General features: G+C 41.9%; 1 protein-coding gene across 9 annotated transcripts in view; it reads left to right on the top strand.

The window, feature by feature from the left end:
- LOC137123028 (exostosin-1c) overlaps positions 1 to 22,104 on the top strand; it is a 79,255-nt gene that overhangs the window by 16,243 nt on the left and 40,908 nt on the right. For 7 of the 9 annotated variants that reach the window (XM_067496437.1, XM_067496390.1, XM_067496379.1 and 4 more), the window contains one exon: positions 2,720 to 4,120. In XM_067496437.1, the coding sequence (XP_067352538.1) occupies positions 3,174 to 4,120 (947 nt within the window). In that variant the 5' untranslated portion in view covers positions 2,720 to 3,173. Of the gene's footprint in view, positions 1 to 1,675; positions 1,739 to 2,283; positions 2,424 to 2,719; positions 4,121 to 22,104 lie in introns of those variants that run through there. The other 2 variants (XM_067496456.1, XM_067496447.1) reach the window with 2 other exon arrangements.

Genomic DNA, 22,104 nt, shown 5'->3' with positions numbered 1-22,104 from the left:
TTGCCTCACAATTCCTCCATATATTGTAATTTTGAAGTAATTTTCAGTGGTTCAGCTTTGTGCGGCTATTATTTGGAAAAATAGGATAAGAGCGTCACGGGATTTTTTTTTTTTTTTTTAACGTTGGCACCTTATTGTGAAATTTCCAATTTAAGCACGGAAATGGAAACTCCCATTGTTGATCCAACAATAAAAGGGAGACCCCGGTGCACTTAAATCAATGTAAATATCCTTAGCAGAGTGTTATTTTTTTGCAAGAGAAAATGAAGCTTGACAAAAGCATGAGAAGCAACGTGAGATTGTGTGGCATTAGATTAGACGGAGCAATGGAATAAATTCTTCATGCCCATCATCATTACTATCATTATAATGATACCCTCCATCACTTCTCTATTACACCTTCCCGCATTCCCTATTAATTATCCCCACAACCACAAATCGCGGAGGAGAGCGCGCGTGCACATTGCTCACCGGGATGTATTCTGAAGAAGATTGAGGTCTAATTGTATGTGTTGGTGGCAGGCGATATAAAGCACGACAAAAATAAAGAAAGGAAAATCAATGCCTTAACTAAAGCAGCAAGTGAATTATTGATGAGCAGTATGTAATGGGATCCCAAGTGTCTATTTCTCCCTGACTTGGACTGCTTGCTGCTCAGGCGGCTGCAGTCACAGCCAAAGACGTAGAAACCCACTAACATCTCTGCAGGCAGATTAGCCAGTCTAAATTATCTGGGGCAGCTTGGCAGACACACGTACAGTAAGCATTTTCAGTAGAGACTTATGGGCCCAGATGCTGCTACTACTCTACAGTCAGGGCGCACTGTCGAGCACAAGAGCTGTCACAGAAAATGTTAAGTTTGAATGAATTTGCTGCTTCAGTTAAGTGACAAGCCAACATCACTGTAGGCAGCTGCATTTCACAAGTTCAGCTAACACTTTATCCACCGTTTTTCCATCTGGGGTGTCAAATCCAAAATGCGTTCACATCGATCTTCTTAGAAGTTTTTGGTGTATAATTATGTGTTACTCACAGCTTGGTAGTTTTGGGGTTTTTTTTTTTTTTTCGTTTGTTTGCTTTTGTTTTTTGTTTTTTTTTGCTTGGTTTTTCTTCTTTGTTGCATTAGAAAGGCAGTAAGAGTAGTTTAGTTTACTGATGCATCAGAGTGACAGTGAAGTTGCACAAAGACATTTAGTGAGTATACAGTGTCAATTGGGAATTGGGAAAAACAAAATCTTCACACTCAAGGAGGTAAAATTATCAAATGTTTGTCACTTTTGCTGGATAAAGGGCTTCAGTTATTACTTTACTGCCTTTCAGCACAGGTACAAATACACACATTTTTGTGGTTACACACACACACACACACAGACACCTTGAGTATAAGTTAAATCTTGTTCACAGTGGCTTATTCAGACCCTTTACATTTTTTTTTACACTCTATTGTATTTTAGATTTAATTTTAAATGGATAAAACTATATATTGCCCTACTAATCTACAAGACAGCGAAAGCATGTTTGTAGAATTGTTTTAAAAAGCACAGTATGCATACACTATCATGAGCACAAGCAGTTCAGTTCACACATAAGTCCCCATTTCCTCCATCCTTTTGAGGTGGTACCCACAGCGCCAGTGTTCTGTTTGTTTTATTTCAAGCAGAGATGGCAGGCATCACTTCTGCTTGGAGAAGAGGCTGAAATAAGGAATGTGAATGAGAGGTAGCGACAGAGTGGCCAGGTGAGACCTGAAAGCTGCCTTTGTGTGGCAGCTGGCAGTAAGAACACTGCCTTTCACTGTGAGGTGCCCCCCCCCCCATACACACACACACACACACACACACACACACACACACACACACACACACACACACACACACACACACACACACACACACACACACACACACATAGTATACTGTATATGTAGGGGCATTATGGGCCGATGTTTGGCAAAAATGTGACGCTGAAGAAAACCGTTGCAAGTTTGTGAACATAACAAAAAAAGCCTTTCAGTCTCTCCAAGGTGAATTCAGAGCTGTAAAGTTCCTCTTTTTTTTTCCCTTTTGCATATCTAAATCTCCATTTCTCATGCTAAACGCTCTTATTTTCTTCTCCACTGCACTTCAACTGTATCTGGCTCGGTTCAACTAGAGCTTGAAGAGCATGATAATATCAAGTCCCTTCTGCTGCTCCAGGTTTTAGCACACACTATCGCAGAAAGTCTTTACCAGAAGTCCGTGCGCTTAAAGCGCGTATGAGCCTGCAAATACTCGCCCTTTTTCACAGGATCGCGGCAGCCCGAGGAGGGACAGAGATGGAGAGAAGCTGCACTTCATGAAAAGATGGTGGCTTAACAGGGGTGGAGGCCTTTTTAAGGGCTCACAAAGTTGCACCTTCTTTCTTCTTTGATCTTAAGCTATAGAGTGAGTTTGACAGTTTATAATCCTGCATTGCCTGTTACACATTACGCAGCTGTGCTACTTCATTACTATTTCATTAAACGTGTGCTTATGTGTATTAACTGTGATTGCAGATTGCATGCACACTCTGTAATGAAAAGCTATCAAATTTAAAGCTTATACCCTCTGGGCTATCCAAAGTGTTAGTTCTGGCCTCTTATCAGACAGAGGTTTCTCAACTACTCCCACACTATGACTTTTTGGTTGTGGAGTGGCGACTCTGTACTGATCTGTGTTCTTGTTTATTTCCGTCTCCCCAGGAGAGGCCCTGCACAGACTGTACACACCAGGCACCATGAGGCAGCGAGCTTGGCCCGAGAGAGCAGAGAAATCGCGCTTCAGCACCCGCGACCAGGCTGAGCAGCGGAAGAAATGCACGCAGAAGCAGCAGCAGCAGCAGAAGCAGCAGCAGCAGCAGCCACCACAGCAGAGACAGGCTAACACAGACTTCTGAGAGTACAGTAGAAAGCAAATGGGGAAGGCGGAAAAAGACTGAGAGGGCCGAGTCAATAACTCGCATCGCATCAAGTGGACTGGGCCACACTCGGAGGCAGTGATGTTCTTTTTAACACATTGTCCCCAATTAGACACTTCTTGTTAGTCACAAGTCAGTCCCCCACCCCTGTGAGGCTAAAGTGCTGAGGGGCAGAGGAAAAGGATAAAACAGAGGACGAAAGAGACAGAGCAGATTAATAGAGACTGTGACAGGCCCCCATGCAGGCGCGTAAGAAGTATGTTCTGCTGGGCTTGTGTGCGTGCTGCTGGCTGGTCCTCTTTTACTGGGGTGGAGGAGTCCAGCTGCGTCTGCTCCGGTTGCTGACACGCCAGCGGGGTGAGGTGGTGCGCCCCTGGCCCAACTGGACCGACAGGGCATTCCTGCCCCGCTATGCCCACCTGGACGAGCTCCAGACGGACCCTGGGATGGCTGAGTCGCCCCGGCAACGCCGACAGGCGTGGTCCGCCATTTATAAGGACAGCCGCTGCCGCATGGAGACTTGTTTTGACTTCTCTCGGTGTCGCCGTAGAGGAAGGGAAGGCTTCAGGGTGTATATATATCCATCAGAAAAAAATGAGCGCGTATCAGAAAGCTACAGGAAGATACTGACGTCTATAGGTGAGTCGCGGTATTACACGGCGGACCCCCGTGAAGCTTGTCTGTTCGTGCTCGGGATAGATACGTTAGATCGGGACCAACTATCAGGACAGTTTGTGCCCAATGTGGATGAACGTATCCGTGGTTACCCGTTGTGGAATGACGGGAGGAACCACCTGATCTTCAATCTGTACTCAGGCACTTGGCCTAACTACACAGAGGACCTGGGCTTTAACATTGGCCAGGCCATCTTGGCCAAAGCCAGCCTCAACACAGAGCATTTCAGGGCCGGCTTTGACGTCTCCATCCCACTGTTCTCCAAGGATCACCCCCAGAAGGGCGGAGAGCATGGCTGGCTGGTGAGGAGCACCATCCCGCCTCGAAGGAAGTACCTGCTAATGTTCAAAGGGAAGCGTTATTTGACGGGCATCGGCTCAGACACCAGAAATGCTCTCCATCACATCCACAATGGCAAGGACATTGTGTCGTTGACGACGTGTCGCCACGGGAAAGACTGGGAGAAGCACAAAGATGCCCGCTGTGACCATGACAACCTGGAATACGAGAGGTAAAGTAAGGGTCAAGTGGCCAGCGGGGAGGGGAGTAATGAGGTCATGTGGCACAACTTGGGGATTGATAGGAAACAGTGTGTTTCCTAGTGGTAGCTTTCGTGTCCCACTGGTGATTCGTGTCTCTCTTTTTAATGGCTGCAAAGTTTTTGACGGCTCGAAATTTATGATGTATGGCAGTCGCTTCCCGGATGAAAGCTTTTAGACACAGATTCAAGCCTCTGGGAATTTCGTTTTAGGCCACCAGTTACAGCAATTGTGTTGCGTGTTAGGGCTGTTAAGAGTACAGTTAAATAGTGGCTGAAATGTTGCTCAATGTGGGAAGTAACTGAAGTGGAGCTCTTACTATTTAGCAAAGCTTATTGACGAGCTAGATGAGCAAATTATGGTGTTCAGCAAAGACAAATGCTCAAATACACATTACCATTTTGTATTTGGGTGTTGTCTACTGTAGCTTCAGTTACTAATTATAGTATTGGGTGCTTTTTGTTTTTAATCAGACTGTTCCTTCACACAAAGGTTAGTTATGTTGTTGCAGTGTGGGGGGAAAAAATGCTTGCCTTTTTCCACTTCGGTTGAAATTATATTTTGGAGTTCAATGACTAGAAGGTGGGTGGGGTGGATAACAGACATTGGAAAACAGCCACATCTGCCATATTTGCAATGATTTATTATTAAAAACCAATTAATTTCACCATATGACATTTCTCAACAATTGCACACAATGACGTATGATTACACTTTATACATTTTCACTCCAGCCCTCTGGGCTGCTTACGCCTTTTCACAGAGCGGTTTTCAAGAATGCCAGCACCATTGTTAACTTAATAATGAAAAGCTTTAGGAAACACACCCATCTGCATAATACATGTTGCAGCAGCAGCTTGGTAAACACGTATTATCCGCTGAGCACACTTTATAGCCTCCTACCAGTTAGAACTGAGATAGTAATTAAAAATCTGATCCAATCAGAATACGAATGGGTGTACAGTATAAATAAATAAATACAAGTACTCAAAACAAATATGATTTTTTTTTTCTTAAAAAAATATCATCAATACTTTCTGGGAATAAATATTTGAGGTGAAAACATTTCTGTCTAACTACATTATTTAATAATTCACTGCAAATGGGCTTTGGTGTAAACTTTCACACGGCTTCAAAAGTGTTAGATTTAGCAGCTGGGGGCTCATGGGGCTTAGAAATGTGAAGACAGGTGGAGACCCTGAATGATGCAGGTTCAACATTATATATTCAGTAAAACAGGGCTAACTTGAAAAGTAGTCCACTTCAATTTTGTTTTGCGCTAATTTCACTATCTTTTATTGTCCGATGCAATATTCTTAACCACAGATTTTTATTTTTTATTTTTTTTCCTTCCGGCTTATCCCGTGAATTCAGGGTCACCACAGCGGATCATTGTCCGCATGTTGATTTGGCACAGTTTTTGCGCCGGATGCGCCTTCCTGACGCAACCCTCCCCACTTTCTACCGGGCTTGGACCGGAACTGCACAGCTGGGGAGGGGAATGGGCTGTTGGGGGTTCAGTGTCTTGCCCAAAGACACTTCGACATATAGCTGGGACCTACTTGCTCAATTTAGACTTTGCTATACAATTCTCTGGACCTGAAGTGCTGATAGAGCTCCTGATTATAAAGTCTGCGCCTGTTCATTCATAGACAGATACCAAGAGCAGGATGCTACTGTATGGTGGTGCAGAACATCCATAGACAGGAAAAGATAGATTTTACTAAAAGCAAAAAGCCGACTGAGGAGAATGAAGAAAACAGGTTACAGCAACCCGAGTCTGTCTATCAAGTAATGACATCGTTGCAGGTTGGTTATAAAATAACACAAAAGGCTTTATTCACTAGAAATGCACGATGGCATTATTCTGTAATGATGAATGAACAAATCGATTTCTTTCTTCATGTGAAAATCGTTTTTGCCTAAATCCAAATGTCTGAATCCAAATTTGTGTCATACATGTATCTCACAGGAAGCATGGTTGTGGAGTGGTTGGCACTGCTGCCTCACAGCTAGAAGACATGCAGGTTAGGTTACTTGGTCACTCTTTATTGCCTGTAGGTGTTAAAGTGAGAATGAATGGGTGTCTGTGTGTGTCTCTGTGTTGGCCCTGAGATGGACCCTGCCTCTTGCTTAATGACAGCTGGAATAGGCTCCAGCTTTATTTCTAACAATGCTTACTTTTTTCCTTTTTTTTTTTTTTTTTACTGCATAGCTTAACAAAGTGCTTTACTCTAGAGAAGCCAACTGTTAAACTCCAATTTTTAAGACGCTGGAAAGTAGCAGATGAACACTAAAAGCGAGCATTGTGAAACTATACAAAAGGGCTTTTTTAAAAAAAATCCTTTACCTTGTGATCCACAGTTAGTGTAGGTGACACACAGCCAGCTACGGTGATCTACCGCTTGCTACCGTGGGGTTTGTTTACACTGGGCCGTGCAGAAAAAGGGATGGAGCTGCCTGTTTGCTGTATGAATGAGCTCATTTATTCCACACAGCCCATTACTCAAACACCCGGGTGGGATGGGAAGGAGGGAAGGAAAGTGGGAGAGGTGGGCAGGTCCTATGTGGTATGTTGCGGTAGATTTGGATACAGCCAAAACTCTGAGGGTGGGGGGGTATGAATGGGACAAGCAATGTGAGAGACAGCTGCCGTTTGGAAGAAAAACACAAAAAACTGGATTGATTTTTTTTTTTATTTCCATTTTTTTTTTTTCCCTCTTCCCTTTTGTAAAGTTCTCTTTCTCTGGAAACACGAGGCTTTTAGCTTTGGAGAAAGAGGTGTGAAGGAGGAAATTGGGGAGAAGGGAGAGATCGAAGGTGCTGGACCCATCTCTCTTTTTGCATCCTTTGAAACTCTCATTGTGGAGAGCAGGAGATTTCTGATGGACAACATGAGAACCATGGAGAAAGTGGGATCAAAATGAGTAGAAGTAAAGAGGCTAAAACCACATAAACAAGGTTTCTGTGTGAAAACTGAGTTTGGGCCACGTAGAGAAACCCCCTTGCCTCTCCCTGTTTACGCTTCAGGCATAATCTCCTTGGTTTTTATATACATGTTTCACTCTTTTAAATTTCATTTTGACAAAAATCCAGCAACTACAGTATTGCATTAATAACAGTTCCATTAACAAAACAAGCATGCGTGTGTGTGTGTGTTTGTGTGTGTGCATGTCTGTGCGAGACACTGTCACAGTCAATGAGGCTTTTAGAAGGTGGCACCAGGTTAATGAGCGCATACATCTGGTACACCAGCAGATTAGCCCGGAGGGACCTGCACAAGACAGCAACCACCAAGACAAAGGGCAGGATAAGGAGGTGGAGGAGGAGGAAGGTTAGGGTGACAAAGGGAGACATCAATAGTCTATTATGACAAAATTTTTTCACCAAATGGGAACCTGAATATCCCACCTCCACTGTTAGTCCAACCTCAGACATAATAGGGTTTTAAATTGATTGCATTTGAGGTTAATATTAATTGTTTTTATTGATTTTTACTACATTTGTGATATTCAGTTTTCTCACAAGCTCGCTCACTTTTATTTCAGTGCATAGTTTTACCCAAATTAAATCTTAGATCTTCTCAGTGTTTAGTTCTCTGTAGACATGCAAGTGTTTTTTGGCCCAGGTTTTGAAACACATAATACAGATATCTAAAATTTTTGCCTCCACCCAAATACAACAATGTTGAACTGAATTTAAATAGCAGTGTCCCCATTATTCTAAGTCTGCACAGGAGCAGTTCCTTTTGATGGTTTTGGTTGTCCTATACTATCCATTATAGACATTCTTTTTGCTTTATGAAAGTATTTTAATACCTTTATGGTTGTTAGCAAAATAACTTTAAAATAGAGGAAGTTTAAATATATCTGTCCCTGGCAGTTCTCTTAACATAATTTCACTCTTTTAAATCATGGAATGATTGGTAAATGATACCCCAAAATCCCATTAAAACCCACCAGAGGGAAAAATAAATCTCAATTGGAACAGAAGGTGGATGGAAATACTTTTTGAATCTATGAATTAGTGTGACATTGTGTGTGTGTGTGTGTGTGTGTGTGTGCATATGTGAATGATAGGAGAATAAACATAATAAAGCATCAAAGAGACAAGTTGTAATTAACACATAGTGGTACCCAAGGCAGTAGGAGCAGCAAGACAGAAGTGAAGAAAAGGAGAATGTCCCATGACAAAGATTACAAAAAAGAAATGGAGGGACACTGCAGGCAACTTAAGCAAAACACGAGACTCAGACAGGGCGGGAGGGAGGGAGAGTGACAGAGACAGAAAGAGAAAGGGGGGAATTAGAAAAGAGGGGATACTTAAAGCAACGGAGAAGCTGCGCTGCAGCCTAATGGCCTAGTTTCCCTCACTTTAGAAAATTCTCTAAGAAAGGGAGGAGAAACATGCATTGTACAGTGAATGTAAATGAGCAAGAGTGTGAAAAACAGGAAGGGAGGACGATGAAGAGGGATGTTTAGGACACTGCTACAAAAGGTAGCAATGAAAACGCACAAGTTCTCAGATTTTGGAGCAAATGAGTTTGTAAAAAATGTGTGTGTGTGTGTATGGTGGTGGTGGTTGAACAGACATGGACATGATTGGAGGGAGAGAGCTGTCAGGATGTGTGCTGGAAAATGCTGTGTCTTAAATGGCCACAGTGTCTATAAGGGCCGGTGTTGGAAACCGATAGGTCATTATTCACGTCCGTGAACCAAGTCAAGGTTGCTGGAAGAGAAATGGTGAGCAATCAGACTTTAAAACCTGGGTAACGGCTCAAGATGAATGCAGCATGCTAATCAGACAAAACAGAACTGAGGGACTGGAAGTGAGAGCAATTTAATAGTGTATTCGTTATAACTGAAAGTTGGAAGGAAATGCTTTATAGAAATGCTCTCACGCATACGGAATTCGAAGTGGGAATTTGCAAACTTTTATGCCGTCATGTGCATGTAAATACAGCGTGATATCGCCACCAAGGATTTCAGTGTGTGTGTGTGTGTGTTAAAAGTGATGCGTTATCTACATAGAACTGCCACCCATTGCAGTGTATAAATGCGTGCACATTTTTTGTGTGTGCGTTTTTTTTGTGGATCTGTAAACTGTGTACGCAAGTGTGTGATTTGAGATTTTGGCAAACCAAATGAGAAATGCTGCTGCCCACTGTAATTACTGTGAAATTGTACCTCTGAAGATGCTGTGGTCTGTGTGTGTGTGTGTGTGTGTGTGTGTGTGTGTGGTTTGTGTGGCCCGTCTCTGCTGTCTCTGTTTAGAATACTTGGAAATGAGAAGCTGCCTTGTGATTCTCTGGCACTCACACTCTCGGTTCTCCGTTCTTTTCCTTCTCTGTAGCTTGTGTGTTTTTCTAATCCCACACATCAGTCTTCCTCTCTCGCTGTGCTTTTGTCAAGTCTGCTCAAATATATTTGTAAATTCTCAGAGTGCCTCGCAGTGCAGCAAAGGTTATTACCCAGGGCTTGAAACGATCCTGCTTTCTCTCTTGCGGATATTGCTGATGACCTCTGTTTCTTTTTGGAGCTGCTGTAATCAATATTTTAATATCAACATTGGATTTGGGGACATCATGTCTCTCATATGGGTTTAAGGGAAAATTTTAATCAAACTCGCTGTATAGCATTTTAACATCTTTTGGTCCACTGGTTTGGTTTTGTGGCCTGCGTCTTTTGATGTTTTCACTTTTATCACTGTCGCAGGTTTTATTTATTAATTTTTTTAATCCACTGCAATCAACCTGTGAAGCAGCAAATAAAAAAGAAAATGTTAGCAACTGGTCAGTGAACATATCAAAACCTTTGGGAGTTAAAGAGCCACATACTGTATTGCCATGACTCCAAGATTTAAGCGTCTGTGGTCAAAAATGTTTCCATTTGAGTCTGATTTCATATCAAAGTGTTTGTGTATATGATCTATGAGAGCGAGGGAGACACATAATCTCAACTAGAAATATGTTTGCAAGCTCACAAATGAATTGAACTCACGAGACTGCTATATTTGGTTGTAATAATATCGTGGAAGAACACTCGGAGGTTTCCACTTTCTGAGAATCTTCTACTGTGACACCCTGAGGCTGCTCATCTGAAAGGCAGAAAGCCCGCAGTTTTCATATTTCTTTTTCTGGTAAAAAAAAAAATGAAATGATTTATTCTCAGTCGAACTTGAGCCAATAACGACCTGCTTGTTGTTTTATCGGCGTTTGTGGTTCATTTGTCACGGCCTTATTGTTCTTTTAACCACTGCTCCCTGTTCAAACACTTCCCACTTCCTCCACGCTGCTATTTCAGTTTGAGTTTCTCACCAGTCTCTTTGTCAAAATACGTTATAATTTAGGCTCGTCTGAGTCCATTTATTGGAACAAAAGGGAGTTGTTGTTTTTTTTTTATGTAAGTCACGATGGCAAAACAAGTGAAACTGGAGCCACATGAGGCAGACGAGGTCTAGACGGCTTTGAGCCGTAAAAGTCATAAAAAAAAACCTTTGTTTTAAAAACACAACTATAAAATGTTGCATGGTGTGAACATGTGAGGATGTTTGTACCTTATTCTTTTACTCACAACTCCACAACCTTTGACTCGGCATCTTGTCATCCTCCCCTCACTTTTTTCACATGCTGTCCTCCTACTCTTGAATGCAAGCTTCCTGCCATATTTCTGAGCATCAGTATGCATAATTTATCAACAGAGCTTGCTTCTCTGTGAAGCAAACTTTTCTGACAGCACAGCTGTGTCTCTGGTGTTGCACACAATGGTCTCGCACGCCATTGTGTTAGTTGAATGCACATATGCACGCTCACAAACACAAACAGAACCCTCTCTGCTCACACTTAATCTATGCAGCCCTCCCCTGACACCGTGGTTCCCAACACACTGCTCACCCTTCATGCGTGTTTCGATGAGCCGGGCAGTATGGGAAAGGTTAAAGGGGTCCTCCAGTGTACAGTGTGTCAGACGAGGTTTGACCCAATCCACTCGCTAAGAAGTGACAAACCAAGAATCCCAAATCAGTATCGCCGACTGTGCTGAAGCTGGTTGCCTCCACAGGCACGAGCCCACACTTTGGATTTAGTCTATTTCACTTTTTGCACCGATGGACTGATTTCTCAAATTAGCTGTGATGTTTTTGTACCTGTTATGCACTTAGTTGGCAGTTTATTAAGTACATTTAGAAACAAGCGTTTCCACTAACACAGCAGATCTGTTTTTGCTGTTCCATTTGTGTTCAAACTATTTAGGACTTGTGTGTGGTGTAAATGTGGCGTTTAAGTTCACTCTCACTACTCTCCTAGTGTTATTTCTGGATGCAGCTTTTCTCTCAATGGCCACTAAATACTGTGATACTAACAAAACAGCAATTGGCTTGTGAACATGGTGGCATATTTATTTCTCTCATAAGTCGATGGAGACACAAATAAGAGTGACAAGGAGAGTGAATGGGATTAATGGTAAGTTGATGGGCAAACAAATGACCTCAGATGACCATTATTATTGTTTTATTTTATTATTTTTGCATGTTTAGTACAATGTAAAAACACAAATGTCCAATAAGGCAAGTTTTTATAGGCTTTTAAAAATGTTAATAATATAGTTACAACATAAGCGAGTACAGCCTTAACATATATTGGTTTTCCTATAAATGGCTTGTAACTCATGGATAAAGCTTTAGTAAATAGTTTGTTAACCAGGAATAAAGCTATTTTGCGAAGCCTTGTTTATGTGGGTACAAAATAACTCAAAATGCTGGCGTTTACTTATTCAAACATGCCAGCAGTACTTTGATACAAATGCATCATTTTTATTTGTCAGCAGTGGCAATTTATTTGCCTTTATTTCCTAAACCTCATGAATTCACTTGTACTCCTAATGCAGTCCAGCTGCTTCAAAGGGGATCACCTTACGTATAATATCCTCTGTCTGTTGGTCGACCTTTTTGTGCGCTTACTTATTACGGACATATGTGGCCATTTAAAAATACATATGGTCGTGACTGAATGTCACGACAAAGGTCTAACTTTAATGCTTTAATTTATTTTGAAGGAGCGCACGATCTGTTTAATCCACACAGACAGAAAAAGTTGTGCACTGCATTTGCAGAAAGGGCTGCGTGTCCCACTGGTAATGTGGGAGAGTTATTATGGCCGTGTTTTGGAATATATATTTATTTTTGTATTTTATTTTACCAGAAATGGTAGTAAGGTGGATAGCTACAGTAACTAAAGATAAAAACATGTGAATATCCAGACCAGTTTAGGACTTTTTGGAAATTCAATCTCTAGACAACATTTTAACGAGTATTGACTGAACCCTTTCCGGATAGAGAAGTTGTGATGGTTACATTCTGGATTGTGACATTATGAGGAAAGAAATTCCCAAATAAATGTCTGTAACACGAACCAAAATGACAGTCTTCATAGAGATGTTGTGGGTCAGTTCGTGGAAGATATAAAGAAAATTGGTAAATAACTGTTAAAAGTTGCCAGATTCTGAATAAGGGTCTGGATGTTCTGTTATTTCTGGATTTGTATGTTCTCTTTTGAGTATTGGAAGAACATTTTGTGAACTTGCTTTTGATCGTCGTGTTTTTGTGGTGTGATAAGTCAGCTTTGATGGTGGATTATGATGATTGTGTTTGACGTAATGATATTCGCTGCAGCCTTCTGGCCAGAATTGGACCTGAATATTTTATTAGCGGCCTAAACTAGACCAGGCCGAGGCTGTAGTGAATTAGGGTGGAGCAGACTCTGCTACGACTTTGCATGTCAACATTTAGGAGCTGTGTTCAACTATTGTTGCACCTTTCCAAAACCGACAACCCCAGGAACACAAAAAAACCCCAAACATGATTAAACATTATTACTTCTGTCCTTCCTGAAACCTCAGCCTTATTTGCAGGTGATTTCTAAATGAATCGTTGCCTATCTGTTCATCATTTTACACTGTAAAGACTTGTTCAGTTTTGTTGTTTGAATACCCAGCAATCATTTGCTGGTAGGTGCATGCAGCCTTTTCTCTATCAGCTCCTCTTTTCACAATTTCTACGGCTTGTGCTTTGTTTTTCTTCAAATCTCCACCACATATTGAGTGGGTGGGTGGTTTCAGTCTGTCAGGTGCGTATCCGTTTTCTTAAGGAAGGCCGCTTGGCCCCAGGGCTCCCTCCATAGTGTGGATGTCTTCTTAATGGGTGCCCATTCAGCACCCTAATCGGGTCCTTTATCAGCCCCAGCTAACACCACAGTGATCATAGCAGGAAAAGCCTCTGGCGACCTTGCTATCTTTTGTCCAGGCCAACTGGAGCGTGAACGGTTTGACAATGACGATGCAGGTGGGAGCAAGAAGGAGAGACAGACATGGAGAGAGATATGTCTCATTCCTTATGCACTTAAGGAGCCAAAGGACCTTTGCCCCCATGGCATGTGGTGACAGTACATGGTGCAGTAATTATGGAGGAAGATGACAGATTAGAGACGTCTCTTTCTTTTCTTGGTTTCCCGACGTAAGAGGAAGCTGGGATTTTAAGGGAGAAACCATAATGAATTTAGGGGAAAGGAGAACGAAACATTTATTTAAAGCTAATTAACTTTTTTTTTTAAATATACTTTTTTTTTTTTCTTTTAAGTACTTAACCATACCAAACTATAAAGATGCAGAAACCACTAGCGTTTAGAAGTTCAAACCTAAAAGCTAAAAGCTAAATCATTGCTTCCTGACTCACAGCATTTGGACCAGATTTTGACTTCTGTCCCAAATGCATTCTGAAGATTTGTATTTTTTTTTTTTCCTAGCACTTCGTCACTCCTACGGTAAATTGCCTGAGATGTATGTCGAGTGTAGAAAATTAGGTCAGAAAATATTGTGCAGTGTAAGTCTGCAATAAGATGAAAAGGCTTTTTAATAACATCTTTTTTTTTTTTCTCCCTCCCTCTTTGATGTCGAATCAAGCACTTTGATTGGCTGCTCGCAAGATGAATGACTGATACATAGTGATGATCTCAGACACTGGAAGGTTCAAAGTGCTCACTAATATATTCCACACTATCAGCATTAAAATGATCTATGTATCCCGCTTTTTAATAACGCAGTGGGGTATTGAGGTTAAACTGGGATTTGGACGAGGAAGCGTCTAAGCAACCTCTAGTATCTTTGGGTGGGTACTGTTTCACAACCCTCCATATAAATATAGCTTAATTATTTCGCTCATACATCACTCTTTATTAGAGTATGTGCAGCACTGTTTGTTTAATAAAAGCATGTTTTCCATTCCACATCTGATACTTTTACTTTTTAGTATCAGACTTTACATTCACATTATACATTGGATTTAATTTGTATCTCCCTCACTCAAATAGACGGCTAAACAGCTCGTGCTTCCTCCAAATTCTTCCTTCCTGCCTCGCGGTAGTCTCAGTATAATTGCTGTTCATCATCAATTAGCTCCAACCCAACATTATCCATCAGACTCGCCACAGTGGTGAACAGTCTTAACACGGTGGCACAGAAACTACAGTGCCAACTAGCAGTCTGGCGGCGTAATGACAAAGACACACCTACGTACCTGCACCAACGCACGCCATAAGCCATAAGCTTTGATCTGTGATACTTGGACTCCAGGTATCGCTGTCAGCCAAAAGCAATCGGCTTAAATTGCCACAGAGTCACAATCCGCGAATCGCACTGAAAAATGAATATCCGGTTAGTTTTTAATGCTGCTTGTCCACAACATTGTGAGTTAAGGTTTTGCGTAGAAAGATGCAGGTGAAAGTATTTATCTCTTTACTTCTCAGTACAAGATATCCCCCCTAAATATTAGCCCTTTGAACAGCAGTGTTTTTTTTTTTTTTGTTCTACATTGTACATCCTGCCAAACGGCAAACAGCAGACCTTTTTATTCCATGTAAACTGACGTGTGTTTCCTTTCGGCTCATGATGTACTGCTTTAGAATCGGTTTGGACTGACAGCTCCTGCACAAAGAGTCCTTTAGCTCTTCCGTGCCATTTTAGTGAGACTTTGTTGAGACCTCACCTGTTACTAACCGAGGAGTAGAAATTGTACTTCTTATGAGGGACATACTGTGCGTTTTTATTTTTTTAATTGTTTAATTGATAAAAGAGAAGCTTGGAAAGGTTTGTTGTCGCAGACTCAGTCTTTTTTCTTAACTTTTTGACTTGTGCAATGTCGGAGAGCTATTGTAGCCCTTCTGTCAGGTTGTTCTAATTAGAGAAAGGACGGAAAGCACTGCCTAAACTGTACAAAGTGGATTTTATAAATGATGAATTACTTGCTATATTTGTTTCTCAAGTGCATAGTGGAGCCTCACCTGTTTTTGTGCTTGTTTTGCAATGCGATACACTCAACACAAGCTGCAAAGTGCACGTAGGAATGTGTGTTTATGTGCATCAGTGTTGCCGAGCCCAAACAGCAGACGATACAGTATCTGTGCCCCAGATAAAGCCTTTTATTCTGCTACCTAGCAAATGAGGAATGTGTAGAAGATCATGAATTACTCATGAGTTCTGGTGTTGAACTCTTATTTAATGATAGCCGTGCTGGGACCGCTCTGTACTTCTTCTCATCTACCGTCTCATCACCTTTGATGAATTCGAAGTCAAGAGAGGGAGTCAAAACTTCCCCTTAGTTGCTCTCAAAATGTCTTATGCGCTGCAGCCTCTGTGAAACTGCATCATAGACACAAACTCTACAAGGCACATTTGCGTTTCTGTGTGTCTGATGTATGGCCCGCTGCACCTCCTTGTCAGATGGCCTGCTACACTGAACAGTCACCTACAGCATACTACAAAACAGCCGCCCTCCAAATGGCACAGCGCCGAATATACACACACTTTGTCAGGTCTGCGCTTCGTGTGAAAAATGAGCTTCTACGCTGCCTCTGCCTGTTCAGCCTAAAAGTCTCCTCTCTAGATTAAAACCCCGGCACACTGAGCTCCTTCACACTACAGCAGACCCTGACTCATTCCAATCCGCCGTTCATTTTGGTCCCCATTTCCTTTACATTATACACACCATTAAGCATATTAAGTTCAAAGCCAGCCATTGCATTGCCCCATGTTGTTAATGATATAGCCATCTGTGTGCGTTTCTGTTCCTCAAGATGCAGGTGCTTCAGGTCAGGGTTAGTGGGGGAAAAACTGCTTGGTCGAATGCAGGGATGTGTCTAAGAGTTAATGTAATTTCAAGATTCAAATACACTTTGGGACCTTTGTCCTTTGTTGCAGATCTCAGTCCTTTTCTGAATCCATCTGCTCTTATTAAGTAAAGCCTATGCGTTCTGCACGGCTCTTATATACCACCCAACTGCTGACCCTGAAATTGGTGGACTTCCCGACCCACAGCTGAGCCAAACTAATCCTTATTTCAAAAAAGCAGCTACATTTTATAATTTATAAGTTACTTTTCCGAAAGAGTGGAAGAGGTAACTAATGTAATGTTTGTAATAAAATTACAATTCGACATTTAATATTTGTAGTCGCTGCTCTTGCACGCGTCACTATTAGCACCGCCATAAGCCGTAAGCTGGCTGGAGGATGGAAGTGCCTACTGTACGTTCGGTGGACGGAAATACTTATCGCGAGGAAAGGTCACGAGAACATTATTATAATATGTAACGTGTGTACACGTGCGAAAAACACGACGTCAGACCTCTTAAAGCTCCAGAGAAAGAACAGTAATGTCGCGGAGCTGCACTCTAACAAAGATGAGCCCTGTGCGACTGCGGAGGATGGCTGTAGCCCTTCAGCTCAAACAGCTGCTGTCAATGTTGAGTTGACGGCAGCAACAAGCCCCAAAGAACTGATGAAGCTTGTGACTGCATGGATAAAATGTTGCCCAGGTCCCTTAGACCCTAACTCTTTTGAAAAGTAAAAGCACGTTACGTTGGAGGGAGTAATGAGCAAAGTATTAATATTAATTTGAACAGAGTAACAAATAATACATAACATGTTTTAAGTAATGAGTCCAGCACTGTCTACCATGACAGATCCATGTTTGTACCTAATATCTAAAAATAACCGACTTTAAATTGAACGCGTTGACCCTCGTTCATTCCATCGCCTCACTGTTCATGACTTTTCTGGGAGCCATTGATCTTTACTCTGGTGTGATGGGCTAATAACATTCCTACTATCAGCTTGCGGTTGGCATCTACTATATCAACGTCCAACAGTCTGGTAGTGGCATTCAGTGCCCCTCCCAACCTTTCACCCAGTGCCAAGCACCAGATTACCCACATAAGTACATACAGTACTGCACGTCCCTTTACGGCCTTATGCGCTCTCCCTCGCTTTCCCGTCTTTGTTGTTGCTCTCTCTTTCATTCGAGCGTCCTCTCAACAGGAGATGCATGCAGTCCCCCCCTCCCCCGCTCATGTTTCTCGCTGTATGTCCGGCCAGTAGTGCCCAATGTGCCCGGCCCTGCTACCGTGTCCAGCTGTCCTCTGGATATCACTCTGTCCACTGGCAGCCGGAACCCAGAACTCTCTCTCTTTCTCTGTGTAGTGACTGTCTCCCTCTTCACACACTTTCCCCTTTTGTATCGCTGTTTTATGATAATTAAAGCATATAACATTTACTTTTTCTGCCTCTCTCTTCTTAGTCCTAGAATCGATTCTCTTTCTCCAGCGTTGTCTGTCTGTTGTGCTGCTGCCCCATCCCCCTTCTGTCCATAAGGATGTAATGTGATCAGGTGCAGTGCGTGTGAACTATGAATCTTCACATCAAAAAGATGATCGTGTCCTTTCTGCTCTTCTGATACCTTGGTGCATGATTGTACTGTTATAACTGGTTAAAGTAGGGGCACAGATTTTGGTTGTTTAGTTATGGTGTGTACAATTTCTACATGCTTCACAATAAGACTCCGAGGAAAACCAAAGGTGCATATCTGCTACACAAATTATTATAATTTACACTGTAGCTTGAACAATTACTAAGAGGCCCCACATTGCTTTTTTTTTGTAAAGAGTCTTAAAAAATAAAGTTTGGGCTCTGCTGAGTAATGATTAACCAAGCTCTGCATGTAGGTACAATATATCTGTAATGTGGTGGTGTAAAAGTACTGTACAAAGTACTGTACAGTAATTAAACTTTCCAGCACATTTGGGGTCAGACCTCACACGGACATGCAGTGTCAACTCTCAGCTTTATCCTCTTCTCTCTTTTCATAATATGTATGTAAACATGTGAAAATTTTATTCCACATTGATTGTTAAATTACACACACAAAAAAAAAGACACCTGCAGTTGTGGCTCTGATATTTAGCGCATTCCCATTGCAACTAGCTGCCTTTGCCTGCAACCCACTCAGCCTCTGCCCACTTCCAATGCACATGCAAGCACTTACGCGCACTCTGTCACACTCCATCATGGCCTCTAATAGGGTATAGGCTGATGTGGCAGCCAGGCCTGCTCAGCAGACAGTGGTAGAGTGAATCTATATTCAGTCTCCGCACTTCTTCCTGCTTCTCTGGAGCCTGATGAACTCAAGGGAATCCATGAAGCCAATAAACGTCCCGTGATCTATTGAGGCACCCTCCCTGGAATGCAATGCATATTCGACAGGGCACGGACTGTTTTCCGTGTAGGCCGAGTGTCTGGATGTGGTCATTTTCTTTTTGTGTGTTTGATGGAGAACAAAGTCCAGTTGTTAAATTGAGTTTAGTGCGTGTGTGCAGGCATTACCAGTTTGTTTGTTTTTTTGTGTGTGTGTTTTGTGACCGACAGAGGAAAAAGTGACAATAGATGATCTAACGAGTCTGGGTTTTCTCAGTGTTTCAGTAGAACTGCATTTGATTCAGTATTAACAATGTTAGCGTCTGACAAAATCCATCCTCCAAAAAGACAAGGGGCCTCACTGCCACATCATCTCAAGACAATGACAAATAAACACGTGCAGCTTTATCGATCTCTGTGGCAAAAGTCTGTTCAATATTCGAGTGAGAAAGAGCTAGAGGACAGGTGTCAGAGCCGATGGCATTCAGCATCTCACTCTCTTTTATTAACAACTGCTGTGTCAGCTAATAAAGTTAATTAACCTCTTTCATCTTCAGATTTTGAAGATGGATGACAAAAGGAAAATGTGTCGGGAGCTAACTGGTCACCAAGCCCCAAGAACACTATCAGAGCATATTGGTATATGATCTCTGGAACCAGTTTTCTTATATTCTTTCTCCTGTTTGCCTTATTAGGTGTTTTGGTGGTGACGTTCCGTCTAAAACACTAGTCCAAAATCCACTGTCGCTGTGAAACTGAAATGAAGCCACGTGATTTCATATCTATCGATCCATCCTACCATTTAGAGCCATTTGTTGAGATCTTTTCCTTTTGAACTCTTATTTTAAATTAGGGTCATCTAGAGTGGGAACTCTGTGGAACCACCTGCTGTTGCTATGTTTCCAGTTTTTCCCATAATTTCTCGCTCACTGACAGTTGTTGGTGTTTTGTTTTTTGTTTTTTCTAGAGATATTATTATTTTCTGGAAGAGTTTTGTTTCCCTCTGAGCTTTTGAAGTGACTGACAGGCAGCAGTGAGTTAATGCCATCCGTGCACATTGATATGAAAACTCTCAGCCGGTAGCTGCAGTGACAAAACAATTACAAGAGATATATAATAAAGTCAAATTAATATGTTGGATTATCCATCTTGGCCAATTTTACTGTCTGTGGACGTCAGTAAAGGGCCTCTCAGCTTGAAATGATAGGAAGGAAAAACTTGAAAGGGAATGAGCATAATCTTGAGATAATGGGTCTGGTTCTGTTCAGATCAGTATTGATACATTCAAAATGTTTTACACTTGGTTGACACCATTTGGTTATCAAATTGCCTTTGGGTCACAACTATGACACAAAATTTGAGGATTGCACTAGAAATTAGGCTGAAATTTGTGGAAAATCCCATTTGATTTTGCGTGTATTGCCACTGGCACCCACTTAACGTATTAACCACATAATTAGGCTTTTATTTGTTACTGAAATGCTCAGTGATTATTGGCTGGGAACTTGCTGTGCTGGATCTGTGATCTCCTTGTTTGACTGGAGATATCGCTGCCTGTATTTGACAAGCCAAAGAGAGAGAAAGCAAGCTTAAGGCAGACACAATTTATTAGTTTTTTTTTACCCTCTCCCTATCTCTGTCATATTCCCTCCCGCTCTTTCACCGTCCCTCCCTCTTTCCGTCTCCCTTCTTTCTTACGGTAATGCTCCATTGATCTATGCTGGGAAAAGAAATGGCTAATACTCTGAACCCTGCTCAGCCTCTGCTCTGCCTTGGGCTTACTGCACTAGTTCATCCCTAATGTTCCTTCTTTTTTTTTTCCCTCCCCCCCTAAGAGCTTTCTCTCATCTTCCCTCTGCTCCAACCAGTGTCCCAACTGGACACGTTTTACCCTTCAGCCTTCTAATGCTGCAGGGTGGCTGACGGCTAATGCCAAGGCTTATTCGTCTTTTCGGCGAGTGGTGCTAATGATTGCAGTGCCAGCTAGAGTACACGTGAAGCTGGTGAAGTGATGATCTGATGTGCACATCTCTCAGCAACTTGTGTGTACGTTGTGAGAAGTGCCGAGAAAACTTCTGCAGGAGTTTCACTTTCAGAAATGGTGAACCTCCAGACAAATTAAATTTAATGATGACTTTTCGTACGCCACCAATCTGAGGCGCTTTTATCTATGGAATCATATAACTGTATAAAAACCAAATGAGGTCTGTTTCACTCATGAAGCTGCTCATTAAGTTATAGGTAGCTCTTGATTACAATCCTTCAGTTGCAGCAAGGCTGCGAGTGATGCAGCGAATCGTGGAAATGTACAGAAATAAAGAACTGAGGCTGATACAGCCAAGTTAATTTGACACCAGAAGCTCAGAGGCAAATAGAAAAACAGCCAACCAAACAATACCTAGCGGTAAGGGGAGCAGGAACATCTGAAGATAATATACTGCATAGATAGCACTATAATGAAAGCAGTATAACATATAATGAATGTCCAGGGAGAGAGCTTTTATTCTGAAATCAAATATTAGTTTGTTGCTTTGCATGTGACTTTTTTTTTTTTTTAATTTACAGTGTGTTCTCTCCATCTCCATCTCTTGCACACAAACAAGCACAGAGTGCATGCACAGACCTTAAGACATGATGCTCTCTCATCCTCTCAGATGTCTCCTGTCCCTCAGTCCCCCGCTGTAACACAAGGATGCTCGTTTCTCCCCACGTTCATCATCTCACTGCCAGGTGGGGCTTTTTCCGTAGCACAGTGGCTTCAGTTAAACTAAACCCATTAGAATTGCTCCGATGGCAATTTCTCCAAGGGTAGAGAGTTAAAAATGTAGCTTGCACAGTGCTGGACAGGCTTTTATTTTTTAAACCAAACATAATGGAAGTGGTTCTGTGGATGCTAAACCCTTGGGTACAGCCTGTTTGGCTCTATTAATATTTGCTTTGCAGAAAAATGAAACTCTGCACCTAATGTATTTGTGTACCAAATAAACCCAAATGAATCATATCTAGTATAAGGGAATCAATCTAACTGGTGTAGCCTAGAAAAGTATGACTTGAAAATGTCCTTTTTCTAAATATGAAGCTAGAGCCAGGAGTTTGTTATTGTAACACAGAGGAGCCAAACATGAATTTATTACCATGTTATGACTCATTTCTTCATTCCATAAAAATGTCAGTGGTAAAGTAGACGTTTAAACTTTTTCTCACTGTTTTTCCAGAAAGCCAACCCAACTGGTTGCAGGGTGTAGTTTCCCACTGTACGGTTAATATGAAAGTGCTATCGAGCTCCTCAGCAAGAAAGCACAAGAGCCATGTCCCCAAAATGTCCCACTATTACTATGGTATTACAGCATTTGTAATTAATTAATTTATTTATTTATTTATTTGAGATAACCAAATGGGGACAATTGGAAATAATTTGATCATCATAGCTGCGCTCCATCCCG

Source organism: Channa argus, chromosome 1 (genome assembly GCF_033026475.1).
Source record: "Channa argus isolate prfri chromosome 1, Channa argus male v1.0, whole genome shotgun sequence".
NCBI lineage: Eukaryota > Metazoa > Chordata > Actinopteri > Anabantiformes > Channidae > Channa > Channa argus.
This window is presented reverse-complemented; position numbering and strand designations above follow the sequence as displayed.